Source organism: Trichosurus vulpecula, chromosome 3 (assembly GCF_011100635.1).
Source record: "Trichosurus vulpecula isolate mTriVul1 chromosome 3, mTriVul1.pri, whole genome shotgun sequence".
NCBI lineage: Eukaryota > Metazoa > Chordata > Mammalia > Diprotodontia > Phalangeridae > Trichosurus > Trichosurus vulpecula.
In genome coordinates, this window is record NC_050575.1 from 327,963,563 (window position 1) to 327,982,482 (window position 18,920).

The 18,920-nt window shown below is 42.2% G+C and overlaps 1 protein-coding gene across 3 annotated transcripts in view; it reads left to right on the forward strand.

Annotated features, from left to right (window-relative positions):
* Positions 1 to 1,883: 1,883 nt before the first annotated feature.
* The window catches only part of BCL11A (BAF chromatin remodeling complex subunit BCL11A), a 120,718-nt gene continuing 103,681 nt past the window's right edge, over positions 1,884 to 18,920 (forward strand). For 2 of the 3 annotated variants that reach the window (XM_036751790.1, XM_036751789.1), the window contains exons 1-2: positions 1,884 to 2,296; positions 10,028 to 10,357. In XM_036751790.1, coding sequence (XP_036607685.1) covers positions 2,242 to 2,296; positions 10,028 to 10,357 — 385 coding nt within the window. In that variant the 5' untranslated portion in view covers positions 1,884 to 2,241. The remainder of the gene's footprint in view (positions 2,297 to 10,027; positions 10,358 to 18,920) is intronic. The other variant, XM_036751788.1, reaches the window with a different exon arrangement.

Genomic DNA, 18,920 nt, shown 5'->3' on the forward strand with positions numbered 1-18,920 from the left:
AAGCGGGAGGGGGGGGGGGGGAGGAATGAATGCTTATGGGAAGGGGGCTGAGTTCCAACAAGGTTGGCAACCACTTTTCTTTTCTTCCCCGCTGCTTTTGTGAGCAAACTGTGAGATTCCTATTACCCATTTTCCGTCCCTTTCTCTTTCCTCTCCCTGGGTAACGTCATTAATACAGCTTTGCGTGTTAAAATATTTCTTAGAGTCGCAGCTTAGCTTCTCTTTTCTCCTGCTACATTCATTCATTCGTTGATTCATTCATTCTGAGTGTTTCTCTCTCCCTCCTTCCTCTCCCCCACTCCCAGTTTTTAAGTGAGGAAGACGTCTTTTCCTTCTCTCCCAATTCATCCCAACAACAGATCCGTTTCCCCTCTCCTTCCAGTTTGTCTAGATGGGTCATCCTTCATTTAAAAAAAAAATGAAGGCAATCGTTTTTGGGGAGTAGCTGGCACCCACACGCACACACATACAAAGCCCCCCTCCTCCCCCGCTCCTCCCTCCCCCCCCCCACAGCCCCTCGGCTGGTACCTTACAACCTTGCAACTCGCTGGCTGCTCTCCTGGCCACGGGTGCTCAATATTAAAGGGTAAGTTTCGGCGCGACCGAAGCTATTGCGGTTACCGCTGCATCTCCCGCCTCCAAGCTGCTTATCTCTCCTTCCTGAACGATTTTGCTCTCCTGGACTCTTCCCCACTCTTGTCAGTAACAGCGCCGAGTCTCAGAGTTGTGCATTTACGGTTCTCTTTTTCTCCCTTCCCGGGCCGCGGCACCTCGCTTTCCTCAGATCCGTGCTTTGCAGTTTCATTAAGGACATTGTCCCTTCTTGTACTCAGACTTCCTTAGCTACCTATTCTGCCTGTCTTTGGGGTGTAGGGGGGAATAGGGGTAAGTGGGAAGATGCTGAATTGGAGCTTGGGCTCCCCCTTTCCCCTCGTCTTCCTCTCTGGCTGCTCCCCGAAACCCTAGAATCTCCCAGTCCTTCCTCTCTCCTTTACACACACAATTTCTCCTTTCCTCTCTCCCCAACCTGGGAGACCGAGGCTCCTGAAAGCCTCAGCCTTTCTGGCTGCTACGGTACACAAACTTCTTTTACAATTAATTCTTCACCACTCTCCTCAACACCCCCTCCCCAACCTCGGTGCTTCTCTCCTTTGGTTGTAACTTCAGAGTTCGGTTATAAACTTCTGGTTTTTCTTTTTGTGTTGTTTTTTTCGGGGGGGGGGGGAGGGAAAAAAGTTTCAAAAGTGCAGATTGATGTCGGCTTTCACTTCTGCTCCAAGATGCATGCACGCGGGGCTGTGTGTGGGGCTAGCTGGGGAGGGGGGAAAGTGGGTGTGTGTAAGGAGGGAGGTATCCTACAGCAACTCTACCTGGTCTTCTCCCCCCCCCCTTTTTTTTTTGCTCCTCTGTCGGTTCTCTTCGTCCCTTTCTACGCACATCTTTAGCGTATTATTTAAGCACTTCTGTCTCTTGTTTTAACCTTTCTTTATAGAGGGTGGAGGAGAGACGGGGAGGACGTACCCCTCCCCCCCAAACACACACCTCTCCCTTCCCCTCCCCCTTTCTTTTCTTTCCTCCTGGCCATGCCGTCTCCTCCTGTACTCGGCTGCGGCCACTTGTGAGCTCAATGCCCCCGCGCCTCCCCTGCCCCCCTCTCAGCACCACCTCCTCCCTTCCCACCCCCCCATTAGGCAGCTTGTGTCTGGCGTCTGGAGAGCCCCCCCCCCCCACCTCCCCCTCCCAGCACTGTCCATTGGCTTGTCCTGGTCTCTTTTTCATGTCCAGCCCCTGATGTGTGTCCATTGGTGTTAGCCTACCCTTCCCTCCTCCCCTTCTCTCCTGCTCGCCCTGCCCATGTTTTGTATGTCTCTGTCCATCCAGGCTCCTGACGTTCAAGTTCGCAGGGACGTCACGTCCGCACTTGAACTTGCAGCTCAGGGGGGCTTTTGCCATTTTTTTCATCTCTCTCTCTCCCTCTCTCTCTCCCTCTCTCTCTCCCTCTATCTCTCCTCTCTCTCTCTTTTTTTTTGCCCCAAAAAAAAAAAAAGCCATGACGGCTCTCCCACAATTCATCTTCCCTGCGCCATCTTTGTATTATTTCTAATTTATTTTGGATGTCAAAAGGCACTGATGAAGATATTTTCTCTGGAGTCTCCTTCTTTCTAACCCGGCTCTCCCGATGTGAACCGAGCTGTAGTTCACCAGCCGCCGCCGCCGCCTCCTCCTACTCCACAACCCACCATGTCTCGCCGCAAGCAAGGCAAGCCCCAGCACTTAAGCAAACGGGAATTCTCGCGTAAGTAACCCAATAATAATAATAATAATAATAATAATAATAATAATAATAATAATAAATAATGATAATGATGATGATGATGATGATGATAGTGACTGGAGTGCGAAAGAGAAGACGGGAAAGAAAGGGTGCGTGTGCATGCGTTTCATTTTATTTTTGAGAAGGGGAAAAAAGAAAACATTTAAGTGAGGTGTAAAGAAATTAAAAGGGGGAAACCCACAGCACCTCAAACCGCAACCGTGTTTGCACTTTTGGAGAAGCGTGCACCTCTGTTTTCGTTATTTTCCTTCCCCCCCTCCTCTTTTCGCCTTCTTTTCCTTTATTTCTCTTTGCGAAAAGAAACGCTATGATTTCCCCCCTTATTTGCAAAATAATTAATGATAATAATGAGAGTAACTCCCAGACAACCCGGGGGAACAGGAGAAGGGGCGAGGGATTTCTTTCTCCAACCGCCGGAAAGAAAAAAAAAAGTCAAAGGCTTAAAAAAAAATCCTGGGAAGAAAGAGGTGAGACTGGACATCGGACGCCGGCTCCCATGGTCAAGTGTGGACCAGAGAGAAAGTAATAACATTAATGCTAATGAATGGAAAAGTGGGACTTTTGGGGAGGGGGGAAGTCCCCCCTCCCCCCCTCCCCGTAAGCCGTGTTGAGAAAAAGAAAGAGGTGGAGGAGAGAGGCGGCGAGAGGGAGACGAAGGGTTTGCGTTTGCAACGTGCGGGTAAAAGTGGCCGGTCGTTGGCTCCTTTTGTTTCCGCTCCGAGGTGGGTGTCTGTCCCGCTGTCTTTTGTGCCTCGCTCCCTCCCTCCTTCTATTCCTCCCTCCTCCTCGTCGTCCTCCTCCTCCTCCTCGTCCTCCTCCTCCTCAGCCGCCGCCGCCGCTGCTGCCGCTAAAGGGCAGCAGGGGCAAGGGGGGTGGGGGAGGGCTGGGGGAAGGGAGGGTGGGGGAGATGTGGCTGCTGCCTGGACTGGTTGGCTTGGGTTGCTTGCCGCTGCCGCTGCCGCTGCTGCCTATGCAGCCGCAGCTCGTGCTTGCTTAGCTCTTTGCTGTCTTTCTTTCTCTAGGGCCAAGTAACATGCCCCTTCCCCTTCCCCGCCCCCTCCGTTCCTCGTCCCGCAAAAGACACAAAACGCGCTTGGCAAAATGAAAGATGATTTTAATTTTTACTGCCAAAAACAGAGAAGCTAAAAACCTCAGTATCTCTCCTGAACCGAGATTTTCCAACGTGCAGTCCGCTCTCCCTCTCCCCCCTTCAAAAAAAAAAAAAAAAAAAAGAGAAAATTCGCACGCACTGAGCACAAGGAAAAAAAAATCAAACCAAACAACAAACCAAACCACAACCCCCCAAACCCCTTCTTTTGCAAACTTAGTCTGCAGGCTGCACAGAGAGGGAGCGAGGAATTCCCTCCTCTTACTATTTTTTGGAAGATTTTCAAAAAAAGTGGAAGTGGATTTTGATTGGGAAAAATCTCGTGTCTGAATGTTTACAAGCACCGCGTGTGCGGGAGCCTCCTGCCAACAAACAGATACAGGACCCAAGCTAACCAAACCAGACCGAAAAGGAGAAAAAAAAGCGTCAAGTCCCGTTTCTCTCTCCCTAACCCCACCTCAAACAATGAGAGTATGAAAAGTAACATAAAATCAGATGCCCTGGAATCAGAGGAGGAAAAAGCAACAACTTAGTGTCTTACCTTCTCTAACACCCCTCCCCCCAAACACATAGAAATGACTGGAATTCACAGTATCCCATCATTAATTGAAAAACAGAGCCTTGGCAAAAGCTAGATTTTAAAATTATTTTGTAAAATAAAGAGGAACAACGCATGCTTTCACCTCCTTCCCCCTCCCTGGACCTCCTTTGATTTTCCTCCCTTTTCCTCTGTTGGACTAGATGGGGGGGGGTGGTTCCAAATGATTTTTCTTCCACTTTGCTTTGTAACTACGAAACTCCCCTGCACCTCAAAGACAAAGTGGGGGTGAGGAAGAAGGGGCATACGCTTGATTCCTAAGAACAAGTTTGCGCTGAAGCTCACTGCCTTGTGCAGCGATTGGAATCTGCAGGGCTGCGGGGTAATTCTCCCATATACTCTGGTTATCTACTTTCTCCCTCTCTCCTAGCTGATTAGTCTGGGTTAGGGGATGCAGGTGGTGTGAGAGGTGTGTGTGTGTGTGTGTGTGTGTGTGTGTGTGTGTGTGTGTGTGTGTGTGTGTGTGTGTGTGTGTGTGTGTGTATGAATAGCTATATTTGGCTGTAAGAACAGCCCTGGTGCTTGTCTTGGCCTGGGGCAAAGTTTGACTGCTAGGGAAAAAGTGTAAGGGATAGAAAAGCCAGCCTTAACGTCCCCCCACCCCCGGCCCAGCATTAAAAAAAATGTTTGTTAAAGTTAATGACTACCTAGATGCCTTTTTTTTTTAAAGGGGGGGGGGTTGGTTAAGTTTGGTTCAGTAACTTGTCACACTTTTGAAAGATTCTTTGCCTTCTTTCTACCCACCCCCACCCCAAACATGTTGCAGGATCCCTCCCTTTCCCCACCCCCTTGCATCCCTCCCTCCTTCGTTCCCCCATCCCCATCCCCCACTCTCCCCTAGCCACGCGGGATACCGAACCGACCGGTGCGCAGCGATTTGAAGTTACTATACTTTCAGGTACCCGAGGCGGGAGGGCAGCTTTTTTTTTTCCTCAAGACTTAGCAAAAAAAAAAAGTATATTATATATATATATATTTAAAGGATGAAATTGGGATGAAAAGTGAAGGTGAGGTTTTCATCGGGGGCAGCCTCTTCTAGTTTCCTAGACTAATCTCCCAGCTGAGTTTTCAAACAGTATCACCCCCTCCCCATCAATCTTTCACCCTTACGCCCTCCATCCCCGTGCATGTACAGGGGCTGGGCAGCTAGTTATGTGGGTGCAGGGGATTCTCTTATGTTAACTTTTAAAAATATAAGGGAGTAATAAAGGGGGATAGATGTGGGGAGCTGGCTACTATCCCGGCCCCCAACTGCATCACCCCCCCCCCCCTTCTAACCAAGCCTCAATGTTCTATTCGGTCGCTAGGAGGCAGAGCAAGATCAAGAAAGCTCAGCGAACTTGAACCTGACCACTACCAACCCGCCTTCCCCCAACCCTCCCCCCGCCCCCCCCCCGAATTCTCAACGTTTTCCTTGGCGGGGGAGGAATGGATGTGTGTGTGTGCGTGTGTGCGTGTGTGCGTGTGTGCGTGTGTGCGTGTGTGTGTGTGTGTGTGTGTGTGTGTGTGTGTGTGTGTGGAGGGGGTGGTGATGTGGAGAGCGTGCGGCTGTGAACCGGAGAATTTCCCTCTCCCTTTTCCCCCTTATTTCTTTGTTCTTAATTTTGGCTTTCAAAAATAAGACGATTCTTGCTAGAGCCTCTGCAAATACGCATAGAGAGAGCTATAGATAAAAAATACAGGCAGTGCACAGTACAGGGTAGAATTTTTCTTTCGGAGTGGAGATGGTAGGAGAGAGGAAAAGAAAAACGGCGCTTTGGAAAGCGCGCTTTTTCTCTCTGCTTTCCTTCCTAAGCGTGAAAGCAACGGAACGGTTTCCTCCGAAGGAGAACCCGGGTTTGGCAAGTTTGCACTTGGGGTCTAGGTAGATTTCTCCACCTCCACCTCCCCCTCCCCATCCCTTTGCTTGGAGCATACACTTTCCTGGCCCGGGCGCTCGCCTCGGCGGGCCCTGCTGCCGCCGTTGTAGGAGATGCATACCCTCCTCCTCGAACGGACCCTCCTCCCTCCAGCTCTTACCTCCCAGTCTGGAAATCATAACAACAATAGTAATAGTCATCATCATCACAACAGTAATGCCACCAGCGTGATTAATAATGAATAACCAGACTACCAACGCGCGCGCATACGCACCAAATTGCAGGAGGAAATTCATTTGCAAAGCTCCCCCAAAGCGGATCAGTAGAAGGGGGTGTGAGTGTGTGTGAGTGTGTGTGTATGTTGTAAATATCATTTCTTACGTGACTTGAGGCAGGGGGAGGAAGTTAGAGTATTTTTTTTTTAAACGACTTTCTTTTCCTCCAGCTCCTTCCAGACCCCCGTCCTCTTTTCACAAACTAGCAGGCAAGATGTATGTAGCCCTAGCCCCTTGCTTTGTCGGTCTGGATGGTATTGGGTTGGAAGCGGGGTGTTGAGACAGTAGCAGCCCCAGGGAGCCCCATTCTCGGTTCTCCCTGCGCTCCTCCTCCCTTTCCCCCTTCAACCGATCGGGAAAAGGGACCGGGCAGTCTTTGCACGTGTTCGCAGCGAGCGCTGCTCGGGAGCCTGCAGCTTTGCACGCTGCTCGCATTGTGCCTAGCAGACAGCCCTCTCTTCCAACTTCACTTTACGTACAGTGCCTCTCAGCTACCCCCTCCTTCCATTTTGCCCACCTTTAGCCTCCTCTGTCCCCCATCTCAGCCTGCATCCTTTCTTTTCTTTTGCCTTTCTTCCTTGGACTTTACCTTTCTTTAAAAAGCCAGTATTTCCATCCTGCGTTTGTTTCCTTACCCTGATAATCAGAGATGCACTTGGAAAGCAAACTTGAAGGCATCTCTCTCTCTCTCTCTCTCTCTCTCTCTCTCTCTCTCTCTCTCTCTCTCTCTCTCTCTCTCTCTCCCCCCCCTCCCTCTCTCTCTCTCCCTTCCTCCCTCCCTCCCCTCGGTCCTCTGCTTTTCCCCTCCCTCCACCCCTGTCTTCCGCCTCTCTCAGCAACCCCCCCCCCCCAGCTTCCCTCCCCATTTCCCTATTTTTTTTTCCTTCTTTTTTTTACTCTTCTCAAATGAGAGAGAAGGGACAGATACCGGCTAAATCAGTTGCTGGGGCATTTAGATATCTCTTGTCTGTCTTGCTACGTGAATACGGAAACATTTTATTTTCCACTTCTCTTTTCACGTTAAGGGGGAATTGGTTGTTAATTTTATTTCTTACTATCTCTTTAGAGCTCATCTAGAACTCCCTCCCCCCTCCTCAGACCCAAGTTTATGGGGGTGGGGATAGGGTGAAGGAGGGTAGGAAAATGGAGGGGGGGGGGAGTGTAAAATGGCTGAGATTAGGAATGTTTTTAGGGGAAGAGAAATTTGCATTAAAATACAGAGAAATTATCTGATGCCCAGAAAGGAAATGTTGATTGCCACTGAGAAAAGATGTCAATGCAAATCAGTGGCTAAACCAAGAGAATCGTATTTTCTTATTTCCTTTGTGCACCACTCTTGTCTGATTTTTTTTTAATAACAACAGCAATAATAAAAACACGTTTTGCTATTTCTTTGTACATCTCTAGCCAAATGTTTTGCAAGGAACACGGTGTTAAACGTATTTCATACATTAGGATATAATTCTTGTTAATTAGCAATAATTTACGTTAAGAGCATAGAAAATGTTGAGGTTACAGGTTTTATATCTGTACATTTGATCATCTAGTTATTTTCAAGAACTTTGCCTCCTATAAAATTAATTAGGTGAAATGTGGAGGTGTAATCAGCAACCTCTGAATTACCACTTCATTTCCTGGTTTTGATTGTAAATCAGCTCAGTCACTCCGTTTAGAAGACTTTAACCAAGTCTGTTTTTGTGTAGTATTACCTATAACTATTTGAAATCTAGAAAAATATTTTCTTTTACTGCCAAATAAGATTTCCAATTTCAGAAGTCAATCAGGGCCTGGGAATTAAAAAAAATTCTTGAATGGAATATTTTTGGCCAGGATTCCAGGTACTGCTGATTTTAATACGTAAATATTTTTACAGTATTTTTTTCTTCTGGCTTTAGAGCTTAAAACTTGTAATTAACACTTAACAGAAAGATACATTTACCTATATTAAATTAATAATTCCTTAATTTAGACAGGAAGAATCTTGGAGAATGATTTCCCTATTCAATTAACTCACTTTTTCAAAATGAATGCAAACAAATGTTCTCAAATAAAATAGCAGAAAGTTGCAATACAGAAAGCCCTTATGTTTATTTTTCTGATCTCGAACAGTGTACAAGTCTGTTGTGTGTTTACATTTTGGTCAGTGAGTTAGGAAGAGAAAGTCGAACGCTAAAATTGTTGTCTTTATTAGCAGTAATATAACCTTCATATTCCTGTGGCTGACCTTATGTTAAATTAGGAGTAGGACTGGAGGCTTGAAATTATGGAATCTATCACTGTGTCCTACTTGGAGCTCAGGTGCAGTTAGGTAGTGTTCTCTCAATATTATTTTACCCAGCACATCTGGGAGCTACTCCAGATCTTCCCCCTCAATAGTCAGTCTAGGTAGGGTTGAAATAAATTTAACCTGAGTTCACTGGATTTTTGCACTTTATCAAAATCTGTTCCAATATTCTACAGTCAAATTAAAATCTATTTTTTGATTCTCTGTGGCTTTAAGTTCATTAAATGTGAAATTGGCAGCTTGCTAAAGAAGGTCAGACTGATTAACTGTTTGAGAGTTGTACATATTCTACTCCCTTTCATTAACTGACAGTGTTTGGGATGGGTTTTGCATTTTGTAATGCAGTTTGTTTTTGTTGTAGAGTAAGCATTGTGTTTCATGAGCAGAAACAGCAACCCTTTTCTCCCCCTTGCAAAGTTAAAATGATAGAAGCTATTCTACTAGGTGCCAAGATATTTCAGGGCAAAGTTTAAAAGGGGGGGGGAGGTAAGCAGTAAAGCATGTCTTTCATGCCTACCTTGTTATACCATCCACTGGTGATTGTGTGTGCAGAAATAGCTCCATAATGAAGCATTTTGGAGCTCATTCAGAAAATTAGTCAACTTGGACAACATTAGAAGTATTTCAAGTTTAAAGAAAGGACTTCTCAGCGTTGTTATGAAATGTGGCATTCAGTTGACCATACTGATTTTTCTATCATGAGGGCCACCAAGCACAAACACGTTTAGAATATTTTAGGCATTCCTTTCTTCAGAATGGAAGAAAAAAAAAGACTAGTTGGCTTATTTCCTTAAGTAGTCAAAAGTATCCTATTTAGCTAATGTGTCTAAGAAGAATTACCAGTGAATTTGCTTTTAAAAAAATGTGGCACAGTTTAAAGTGAGGGCCTGGCTGTCTCTTGGCAGTATGAATTGTGCTGTATTATGATTATTTATTTAGATGCTTTTGCAGGTAAATGTTATCTTTCTTAGGACTACCGTGTAAATGTAGCACGTTTTGCTATTTGAGGTGCCAGGCTAACATTTCATGAAAATGTACCTAGCTAGATACACTTAAGTGTGCTTGCATTCAAACACAAAAGGTGTGTTACTGTGGACTACCACTTTTGTACTTGGGAAGTTTAGAAATCAAATCATTGATTTAGGGGAAAAGAAACACATTTACTTTTGAGTTTGCAACAATGTTACTACATTCTTTTAAAAATTTTTTGGTAGGTGTTATGCAATTCTTACGCCATCATATTAACCATTCATTTAAAAATCCGATTTGGTTTAAACTTCCAAACCAGGCAAGTTTACAGTACACGTTTTATGTAGTTCTGCACCTTAGGCAGTTTCCTTAAAAATATGAGGAGCGGCCTCTTTGATAAATTCATTTTTCTTGTTGATATCAACATTCTCATAAATTTTGTATGCTTATATTTTCTTGGCATCTTTTTTTTTTTCCTTTTAAAGCCTAGAGACATTTAACGTAATTCAGAGGAGTTAGGTTTAGGATTGAAGAATTGATTTTTTTTCCCCTTTTCCTCTCTTTTCTAACACCTGTGCTTTATGTCTCCCAAACTGCAGCCGAACCTCTCGAAGCCATTCTTACGGATGATGAACCAGACCACGGCACCTTGGGAGCGCCAGAAGGGGACCATGACCTTCTCACCTGTGGGCAATGCCAGATGAACTTCCCATTGGGGGACATTCTCATTTTTATTGAGCACAAACGGAAACAATGCAATGGCAGTCTCTGTTTAGAGAAAGCTGTGGATAAGCCACCCTCACCTTCGCCAGTCGAGATGAAAAAGGCGTCCAATCCTGTGGAGGTTGGCATCCAGGTCACGCCAGAGGATGACGATTGTTTATCAACGTCATCTAGAGGAATTTGCCCCAAACAGGAACATATAGCAGGTAAATCAGAAGCAAGGAGAAAAGCTGTTTGCATGTTTTCTTTCCATCTAAACACTAAGGAGTGGAGGAGCGCTTTATGTATCTCTCCATGTAACTAAGTTGTCCACAGTAGCCCTGTAATGTTGATTGATCCTGTTGCTGACATTCAGAACACAGAAAAATAAATATTTTCCACACCACTGAGTAAGATGTAGCGCATACACACACACACACACACACACACACACACACACACACACACACACACAAACAAACATATGCCCTCTTGCCCTATCTAGATCTGCTGAGACTCTGTTTCCCCTTTTTTTTCATTTTGCAAAGGCTGGTTCTTTGTCTTGTCCTTGATACACCAAGCCCAATTTCTAGTGTCCACCATTTTCCATCTTGGTGTCGTGCCTAGGATAAAGTAATCACATGGGCTTTTATGGGTCAACCAATGACCTTAGTGCTTTAAAATCCCTTACAAAGATACCTAAGAGGAGAGACTAGTGCTGAGTCTTTCCTAACTGGAAATGGTTTGGCAGGATGGTTGGAAGGGTGGGGAAAGAGTTAACAGAGCTCCAGGGCTACCCTTGGATCCATATTGGCTGTCAGCAGTATGGGGCTGTAATTAAACACAGCCCGGTGGCAGGGATGACACCGCGACCTTGACTTTAAGATGCCATTTTCGACTGGCCAGGCCAGAGTAGAGAGGGCACTTTCTGAAGCGCACAGACATGCTTATTCGAAAAGTTTAAGGGCATGTTGGAAATTTCAAAAGGTTGGTTTGACAGGAAAGGCTGCTCTCTGCAGCCTGCCTCCTCAGCTAAATGATAAATGCTTCTCTGTGCTCTCTCTTGTCTCTGATGTGGTTTTGACAGATGTATCTTGATTTTGTTTGTGGTTTACACAACCACATGTCACCCTTACAAATGTCCAGCCCAGAGTTCCACTGTTCCTGTTCCAATATGATATAAAAATTCCATAAAAAAAATACATGTATAGATTCAGTAGTGCCCTTTTCCTTAGCTAATTTTAACCAGAAGGCACCTGGATGTCTGAGTTTCTAAGGAGTTGAGAGAGGAAGAGGGAATTAAACATAGAAGAGCTTCAATTTTCCTCATCTAGGTGAGAAAGAGGAGCCCCCTCATGGGTAGATTCCTAATCTGTTAAGATGCCCCTTAAAACATTTTTATGAAACTCTGGTGGCTTAACTATCAAACCAAGTGACTGGATGATCTAGCAAGACAGAAATGTAATTTCCACCAGTAGAGCCCTCCCCTTGATCTTTCCCTATAGGCAAAGGGAAGAGAAGGGTTGGCTTAGTTTGAGAGAAGGCAGTGCATGTAATCATTTGATACACTGGAGCTTGTCTCTCTGACTTGGTTTGGCCACAGAGTTGAACCATAATAGTTCAGTGGGCCTTAGAGGATTAAATGTCATATTTCTCTCTTCCCCCTGGAATCTAATCATTAAAATCAAACTTGGCATTTGTATTTTTTCCTTTTTTTATAATGCTCACGGTAATAACATTGAGATTTTTCCCCCCTCAGTTAAATGAAGGCTTTGCTACCAGTAAAGCTGTTTCTGGAAGTTTTTTTTTTTTCATCCAACTTATGTGACATGTAGGTTAAAGATTTTTTTTTCTAGAGTAGTATGTGGCAGTGACCATATCCATGTGCTGTCTGTGATTTGAAGGAAAACGAACAGAAGTGTAAGGCATGATTAATGAAGCAAGAGCTAGTGGAAAGGGATTTGTAGTCTTTGGAGATCCAAAGCCATGCTAAATCGCCAAATATGGAGTAACACTTGCGTGATGTAACATCGTATTTACATATTGAACTGCTCTGTTTAAAAGACAAAACACAGTATCTGTCAAGCAAGAATTAAAACCACACTCCTCACCATGGTCCCAAATAGGTTGTTCAGACTCAGATACCCAGCTCTAAAAATCTGGGATTGTCTTCATGCAGGAGTGGTACAGGAACTGGCAGCAAAGCACTACAGTTCAGAATTTTACTGTTCTATGTGTGAGTCTGAGAAATGGGATTGCCAAATAATGAGACAATTGGGGATAGGGTGGTTTTTACCTTGGTGGTTGTCATAAAGATTCTAGTAAGCTATTAATTATCATTATCTTTTTTTTTTCCTAAGGATAAGTTACAATACCTATGCAGTGGATAAGGAAGCAGGAAAAAGTGCTAGATGTTTTTATAGGTTATATTTAAAAATAAATCGAACCTAATGCTAATAATTTTATAAGGAGAGACAGTATCTTGGGTATGATATAGGTACACAAATGAAGTGATCCAGGTGGAGGGAAATCTTTCACGCACTGATAATTTGCAAGTCTGTGATTCCTTTCATTGTATTTAATCACCTTTCCCCCCCCACCCTGGAATCACCGAACATAAACAGTTTGAGCAGATCTCAAAGCAGTTATGTCAGTAGCTAGAATCATGGCTTCTAATAACTGAGATTAATGAATGAATAGTGTCCTATGGTGAAATTAGCATTCCAGTCCATTGAGGACAATATGGCTCTAGGTACTTGGGGTGCCCCTGAAGCAAAGTTGAGGAAGACAGTTATATACTTCCAAATACATTTCATGATCAGGAAAGAATGGATCCTAGTAATCATTCAAAAGATATTTAAATATGCCATTTGAAAGGAGAGGAAAAGCAATACTGTCTTATTAGGAAAAGAACACGATACATTACTAGAAGAATGTGTTTGGCAACCACATGAAAAGGTAGTCAGCTAAGTGGGTTTTATTAAAGTGTTCTAAGTTGAATTTGGATACAGTGAATGCTGTGTGCCATTTTATAGGCAGTAAGCTGAAATATAAGACTAAAGACCGTCTTACTGAAATTCATAAAGCTTAGGGCTCAGAATAAGGCAAATTCATTTAAACCTACAGCAAAATGATGCACATTTTAGCTGTGCATGTGTCTTTCAAAATAAATGTTTTCTAGGGAGAATGATTGTAGCTGTCAGATAAATGGATGAGCATAACACTAGCATATATACAAGTATATGTATTAATTCATAAATATATAGAGTTGGATTGAATTTTCTCAAATGCATTGAGTAATTATTTAAAATTTGTTATATTGGCCTATTATCATTGCAGAAATGTCAGAAGTTGAACAGAAAATTAATAAGTTATGTTGGGTGGTAGGTCTCTTGAAGCAGCTTTCATCAATAGGTATGCCAAATATTTACCACCAGGTACCAGCAGCTTTGAATTTGTAGCTAAGTCTAGAAGGGTTTGTTTTTTCAGTGTCATATTTTATAGTGGAGGGAAATATTAACTGAAGTACCTAGAGATCACTGAATATAAAACTGCTGTTCACTTATTGAAAAGACTAAAAAATATTTACAGTCCCATGGTGTCAGATTTGGGGCTTGGATTTTGTTGAGTATAGAAATCTATAAGCTGGGGATAGTTTTGTGAAGTTGGGGAGGAATGAGGGGAAGGGAGACTGGCTATAGGCATCTTATTGAAATATTATATCATTTTCTATTTATTAGTAACTATGTACTTGTATCAGTGTGAATTTTTTTAAAATTGCCTAAGATAGAACAAATCAAATCTACATTAAAAAATATGAATCAACCCCCCCAACCTTTATCCAATGGGGAATAATAATAATCCTAAAATAAAATAAATGAGCTTATTACTTAAAAGATAAAGCAAATGCCAAATGCTTACATTTTTCAGAATTCATAAAATGAAAAAAAAAGGCTTTTCTTCTGTACCTTTTTGAATTTTTGCTAGCTCAGAATGAACTGAGAGATGTGTATATGCATTTATGGTATAATTGTGAATAAGACTATAAATTACAGTGACCTTTTATGACTGTTTTCATTGTTCCTTATTTGTTTGGTTCTGGATGGAAATTACTGACATATATGAAGTGGTTGGCACTGCATCTAAAAAAAAAAAAGAACCAACATAGTACTCTGCCACTGAAAATTCCAGTTGCATCTAATATCACAAATCTAGTGAATATTTCCTCCTTTAAATATCTACCGGTCCTCATCAAAAATAATCCTGGCAAGTCAGTTATCAATTTGTGAGGCCACTACCCAAAGGCTCCTGGTCATGAGCCTGTGAGTCCTACATACAAGCTGTATTTGTAAATAAGACAGAGAAAGGTTGTGAACCTGCAGCTTGGGTGTTTTGTCAAAGTACAATGTCAGAGAAACTCTTTCTAAGACAAATTGTAAATAGAACTGTCACCGTGATTGCATGATTGAGCTGCAGGAGTGTCTTACAATTGTTGGCATTGTCAGAGGACTTTTGAAAGCTTAATTAAACACAGTGGCCTGTATGGCTGCTAAATTTACTTCAGGAAAGGGGGAAAAATGCTAAAATGTAGGCGATCCAAAAGTTCTTCAGATGTTACCCTTTTGGTGACACATAAAAGATGCATTGTTCATTTTCCTAGTAGCCTTTTATAAATAATAGTTTTGAGAATTGGGCCACGTGATATGAAGATCATCCTGTGTATGATGTGGGGATTGTGTTAGTTTTTCTATCTCCTGCTGTTACAGATAGTTAATGTAAAAATGGCCTTTTATTGGAAACACAAATATGTATTCACTTCGAGAACAGGAGCAGAGGGGGAGAAAGTTTCCTTCCCATTCTATGTGTCTTTTCTATGAAAGAATAAAAAAAAAGGCTGTAATTTTTAAAATCACGCCATTTTCGATTGCTTTGCAAGTTGTGCCTTTTACTTTAAGAGATCTGAAATAGATTTCCCACACCTTTCTCCTTGGGAATGTGACATAAAATTGTGGAGCCAGACATTTGTTGCAATGGAGCTGGGTGCAAAATGTGCTCCTGCAAGTGTGGGTTAGGATAGTAGGCAGTGGACTCAGGGCAGAGAGTGGCTAGGTACATAATAGTGATACATTTTTGAGCCCTTGAATATCATTCATTTCTCCTGCAGCCTCGGTATGGTTTCACTCTGAACTCTGAGGATTAAATTTGGAGATTTGGAATAAACAAGGAACAAATTAATAGGAAGGCGTGCAGATTTATGTCTAGATTTCCATAATTTCTGAATGGAAGTTGGTTATGGAAGGAACTAGGTTAATGGTGACAGTCTCTAGTTGTATGAAAGTGAAATTCAGAAACTCTGGATTACCTCTGGAAAAAAAAAATTAAGTTGAACCTAGGTAGAAATCACAGTTAGGGAGATTCACAAGATTTCGTCACTCAGCATAAATTTAATCTACATTTGTTGGTCTGTTCACACCCTTTATTACACAAAGAAATCATTTGACAAAATTCACCCCAAGCGCAAGTCTGTTTTTATATACAGTAGTACCAGCTCTCTGTAATAGAAAGCACTTAGCATCAAGCTGGACACAGCCTGGCACCTTGCCACATTTTAAGCATGAGATCTAATCGCTAAGGATCTTTAGTACCTTTCTACTTGTTCAGATTTCATTTGGGTCGTGGCTATGTCAGCAGTGTTGTTATTATAAGGATTTTAAAAAAAATATTTTTAACTTAGTTGATATTTTTCAGCAGAGTATTTTAAATTACTAAGGTTTTTATTTTATGTGGCAGTTTGGGGAAGGGGGCACATTACTGAAAGTTCATTAAAATATGCCTAGACATAGAATTTAATCAGTGGTGACTAGTAGTTTTATTTGCATTCCAATAAGAAAATTCACTGTACACTTTCTTGGGGTTGTTGGGGAGTATGAATTCCTTACTTTTTTCCCTCTTAAATATGTCTATTTAGCTTATATCCATCTCTTTCCTTCCAAGGTCTATGGAGCAGTGGTCAATTTCACCAAATTTACTTTTGTAATTTGCCCGGTAGTTTCTTAAACAATGGCCTAATTAATTTCATCACAAATGATATTACTGCCACAGGAGTCATTTTCTGTCACAAACTTAATTTCTAGGAAATGCAACCTGACGAATACGAGCTTTAAGCTCTCAACATGTGCTCCTGGAGACCAAAGGCAGATTTGAAATAAAAATATGCCAGCATTATTGAAGTCAGTATGCATGATGCCAAACTCAATTTGAAGCCAGTAAACATCATACTGTATTTCTAATCAGCTTTAGGATGTAACATATTCTATATTGGGTTCCCTGGAATTTGTTTCCTAGCCTTTACTGGCCGGCTTGCACTCACTGTGCATTTTTAAAACATTTCAGAGAAGGCTTTTGCTGTTCTTAGCAGGGTTAGTAACTTGGTGTCTGTTGCTTAGCTCATTCGTCATTCTGAGATGGCATTGAGTTAGGTTGGCAAGGGAAAGATTTGAGGTGTGGGGTGTGGTGAGGTCACTTCTGATCCCAGCAGGGAATTGGTGTTCTTCATTTGCCTTTACAATAGGAGTACAGTTACTGTACCTTGGAGCGGCTCTCAGGTGCGAGCTCAGATGGGCGCATGTAAATGTCCTGTCAGTTGCAACACAGGAATATTAATGTTTCTTCCACCACCACACTATAATAAAGCTGTACACAGCAAGCTTAATATGCAGCTAGTCTGGGGAATTGTATAAAACTTAGATAGCCTAGTGTGAATGACAGCAATGTAAAAATGTTCAGTGTGCCACACTCTCGGTTCTAGTCTCCTTTGATCTAAGGCAAAATGAAAACATCATCTTTTTTCCCCTCTTAGAATTGTCTCCGTATTCTCCCCCCCCCCCCACCCCAACCATTTTTTGTGTGTGCTGGGATGATGAAATGCAACATTGTTTGTCACACATGATTCATTTCATTCATTTGATTATTTTAAATTGTATATATTGTGAGTCCCCCTTCCCTTTTCCTCTTCAATGTATCTGATTTGAACAAAGGAAGTACAAGCAATGTTTGTGGTGAATTACAACATTCTCTTTTCCCCATTTAAAACTAAAACAAACAAACAAACAAAAAACCTCATACAGGACAAATCCAGTACTGATCTAGGGCTTTTCTGATTCATTTGTGCCTCCTTACAAACTCACAATTGGAACTCCATTAAAATATCTTACCATTATATTTTTGAGCCCACTGTTTGAGGTTTTAAAGAGGATTTCATAATGTGTTCATTTAACAGAATCAACAGCTGTCAGAACCAGTTGTGGTAAATCCACAAAATGTACAAAGAAAAATACACACATTTCCTGAAACAAAACACTTGGAAAAAAAAAAATTAGCTGCCAAGAACTGATAGATTAGAAGTTTGCAGACAGGGAACCAAAGTGTTTCATCTCTTTACTCACCCTAGAGACTGAGCTGAACCTACCTGATGCAATGATGCTGGAAGTTTTACCTGAACAAGTTACTGACATAAGTCAGGACAGATCTACACCTGATGTGTACACATAAACTAGTCAATGCTTGACCTCTGTCTCTTTGTCTCTCTGTCTCCTCTCTCTCTCTCTCTCTCTCTCTCTCTCTCTCTCTCTTTCTCCCTCCCCCCCCCCTTTTCTCCTTTCCTTTTTCCTTCCCCTCTAGATAGGTCAAAAAATATCAGGTTCCTAGATGGATAAACAACAAATTATATGCACATAAAGGTGAGATGATCAGGTTTGAGCTTCCTGTGAAAGTCAGTGGTGAGAAGGAACCTTTATCAAACCTCCCTTCAGGTAGGCGTTGGCAGAATGTTGTTCAGACCTGAATCAGGCTCAGTCAGTGAATTCCCAGTGGAAACCTCGAGCATGTATGTTGATGAAGGGGATACCTAGGGACCTTTGGTCAGTCACAATGAGTTTTTGTTTGTATCCTCAGTCTTCTTAACATCCATGGTGAACAATTACACCTACAATTTGATTTTAGTTTTAGATAGAGTCCAGTCCACTGATTAATAACTCCCATTAAAAATAAAGAATAGAATTATTGTAGAGCTTGAGAATGTGATTTAAAAAAAAAAACGAACCAAACAAACATGGATGGTTGTTGTGGTTTGCTTCCCCCGCCCCCCCCCCCCTTTTTTTAAACTTCCTAAAAACACAAATTAGACTCCCGCCAAGCACCAGGGTATTTTAATTCATGTCCATCAATGGCTCATTTTCTTTATAAGTAATGATGTATAAAAAGCCACCCCAAAATCACATCTGTTAATTTTTAGAGAGAAGGTATATAGCCTGGACCAACTCTTAATATCCACCCACAGCTGGACTGTCAAACACCACACTATCAGGTCTGTATGCCTTTTGGGCTTTTCCATGGGCAAAAAAAAAAAAAAGAAAAGAAATATGCATGTATTTTTATATGATCTAAGGCACGTTCTCTTGCTATTATTGGGATTTATGTGATTTTGGGGGGCAGTCGGAATAATCTGTTTGCAGTTGAATTCCCCCCCTTCCCATTCACCTGGTTCATAGTTGGAAAAAAACCATTAACAATGAAAAATTTTAAGGCTCTTGAGTGTCTCCTCCCCGCCCCCCGCCCCCACCTCACCCCAAGACAAAAACTGTTCTTTATCATTCAAAAGAGAACATTGACTACCGAAGCATGATATAAAGTCCGAATTTTTAATAATAAACCATAACCTTCCCATGTTATGTTTTTATTATGTTAAGGGAAAAATCAATAAAGAAAATTTTAATTCTGATAAAGATACTC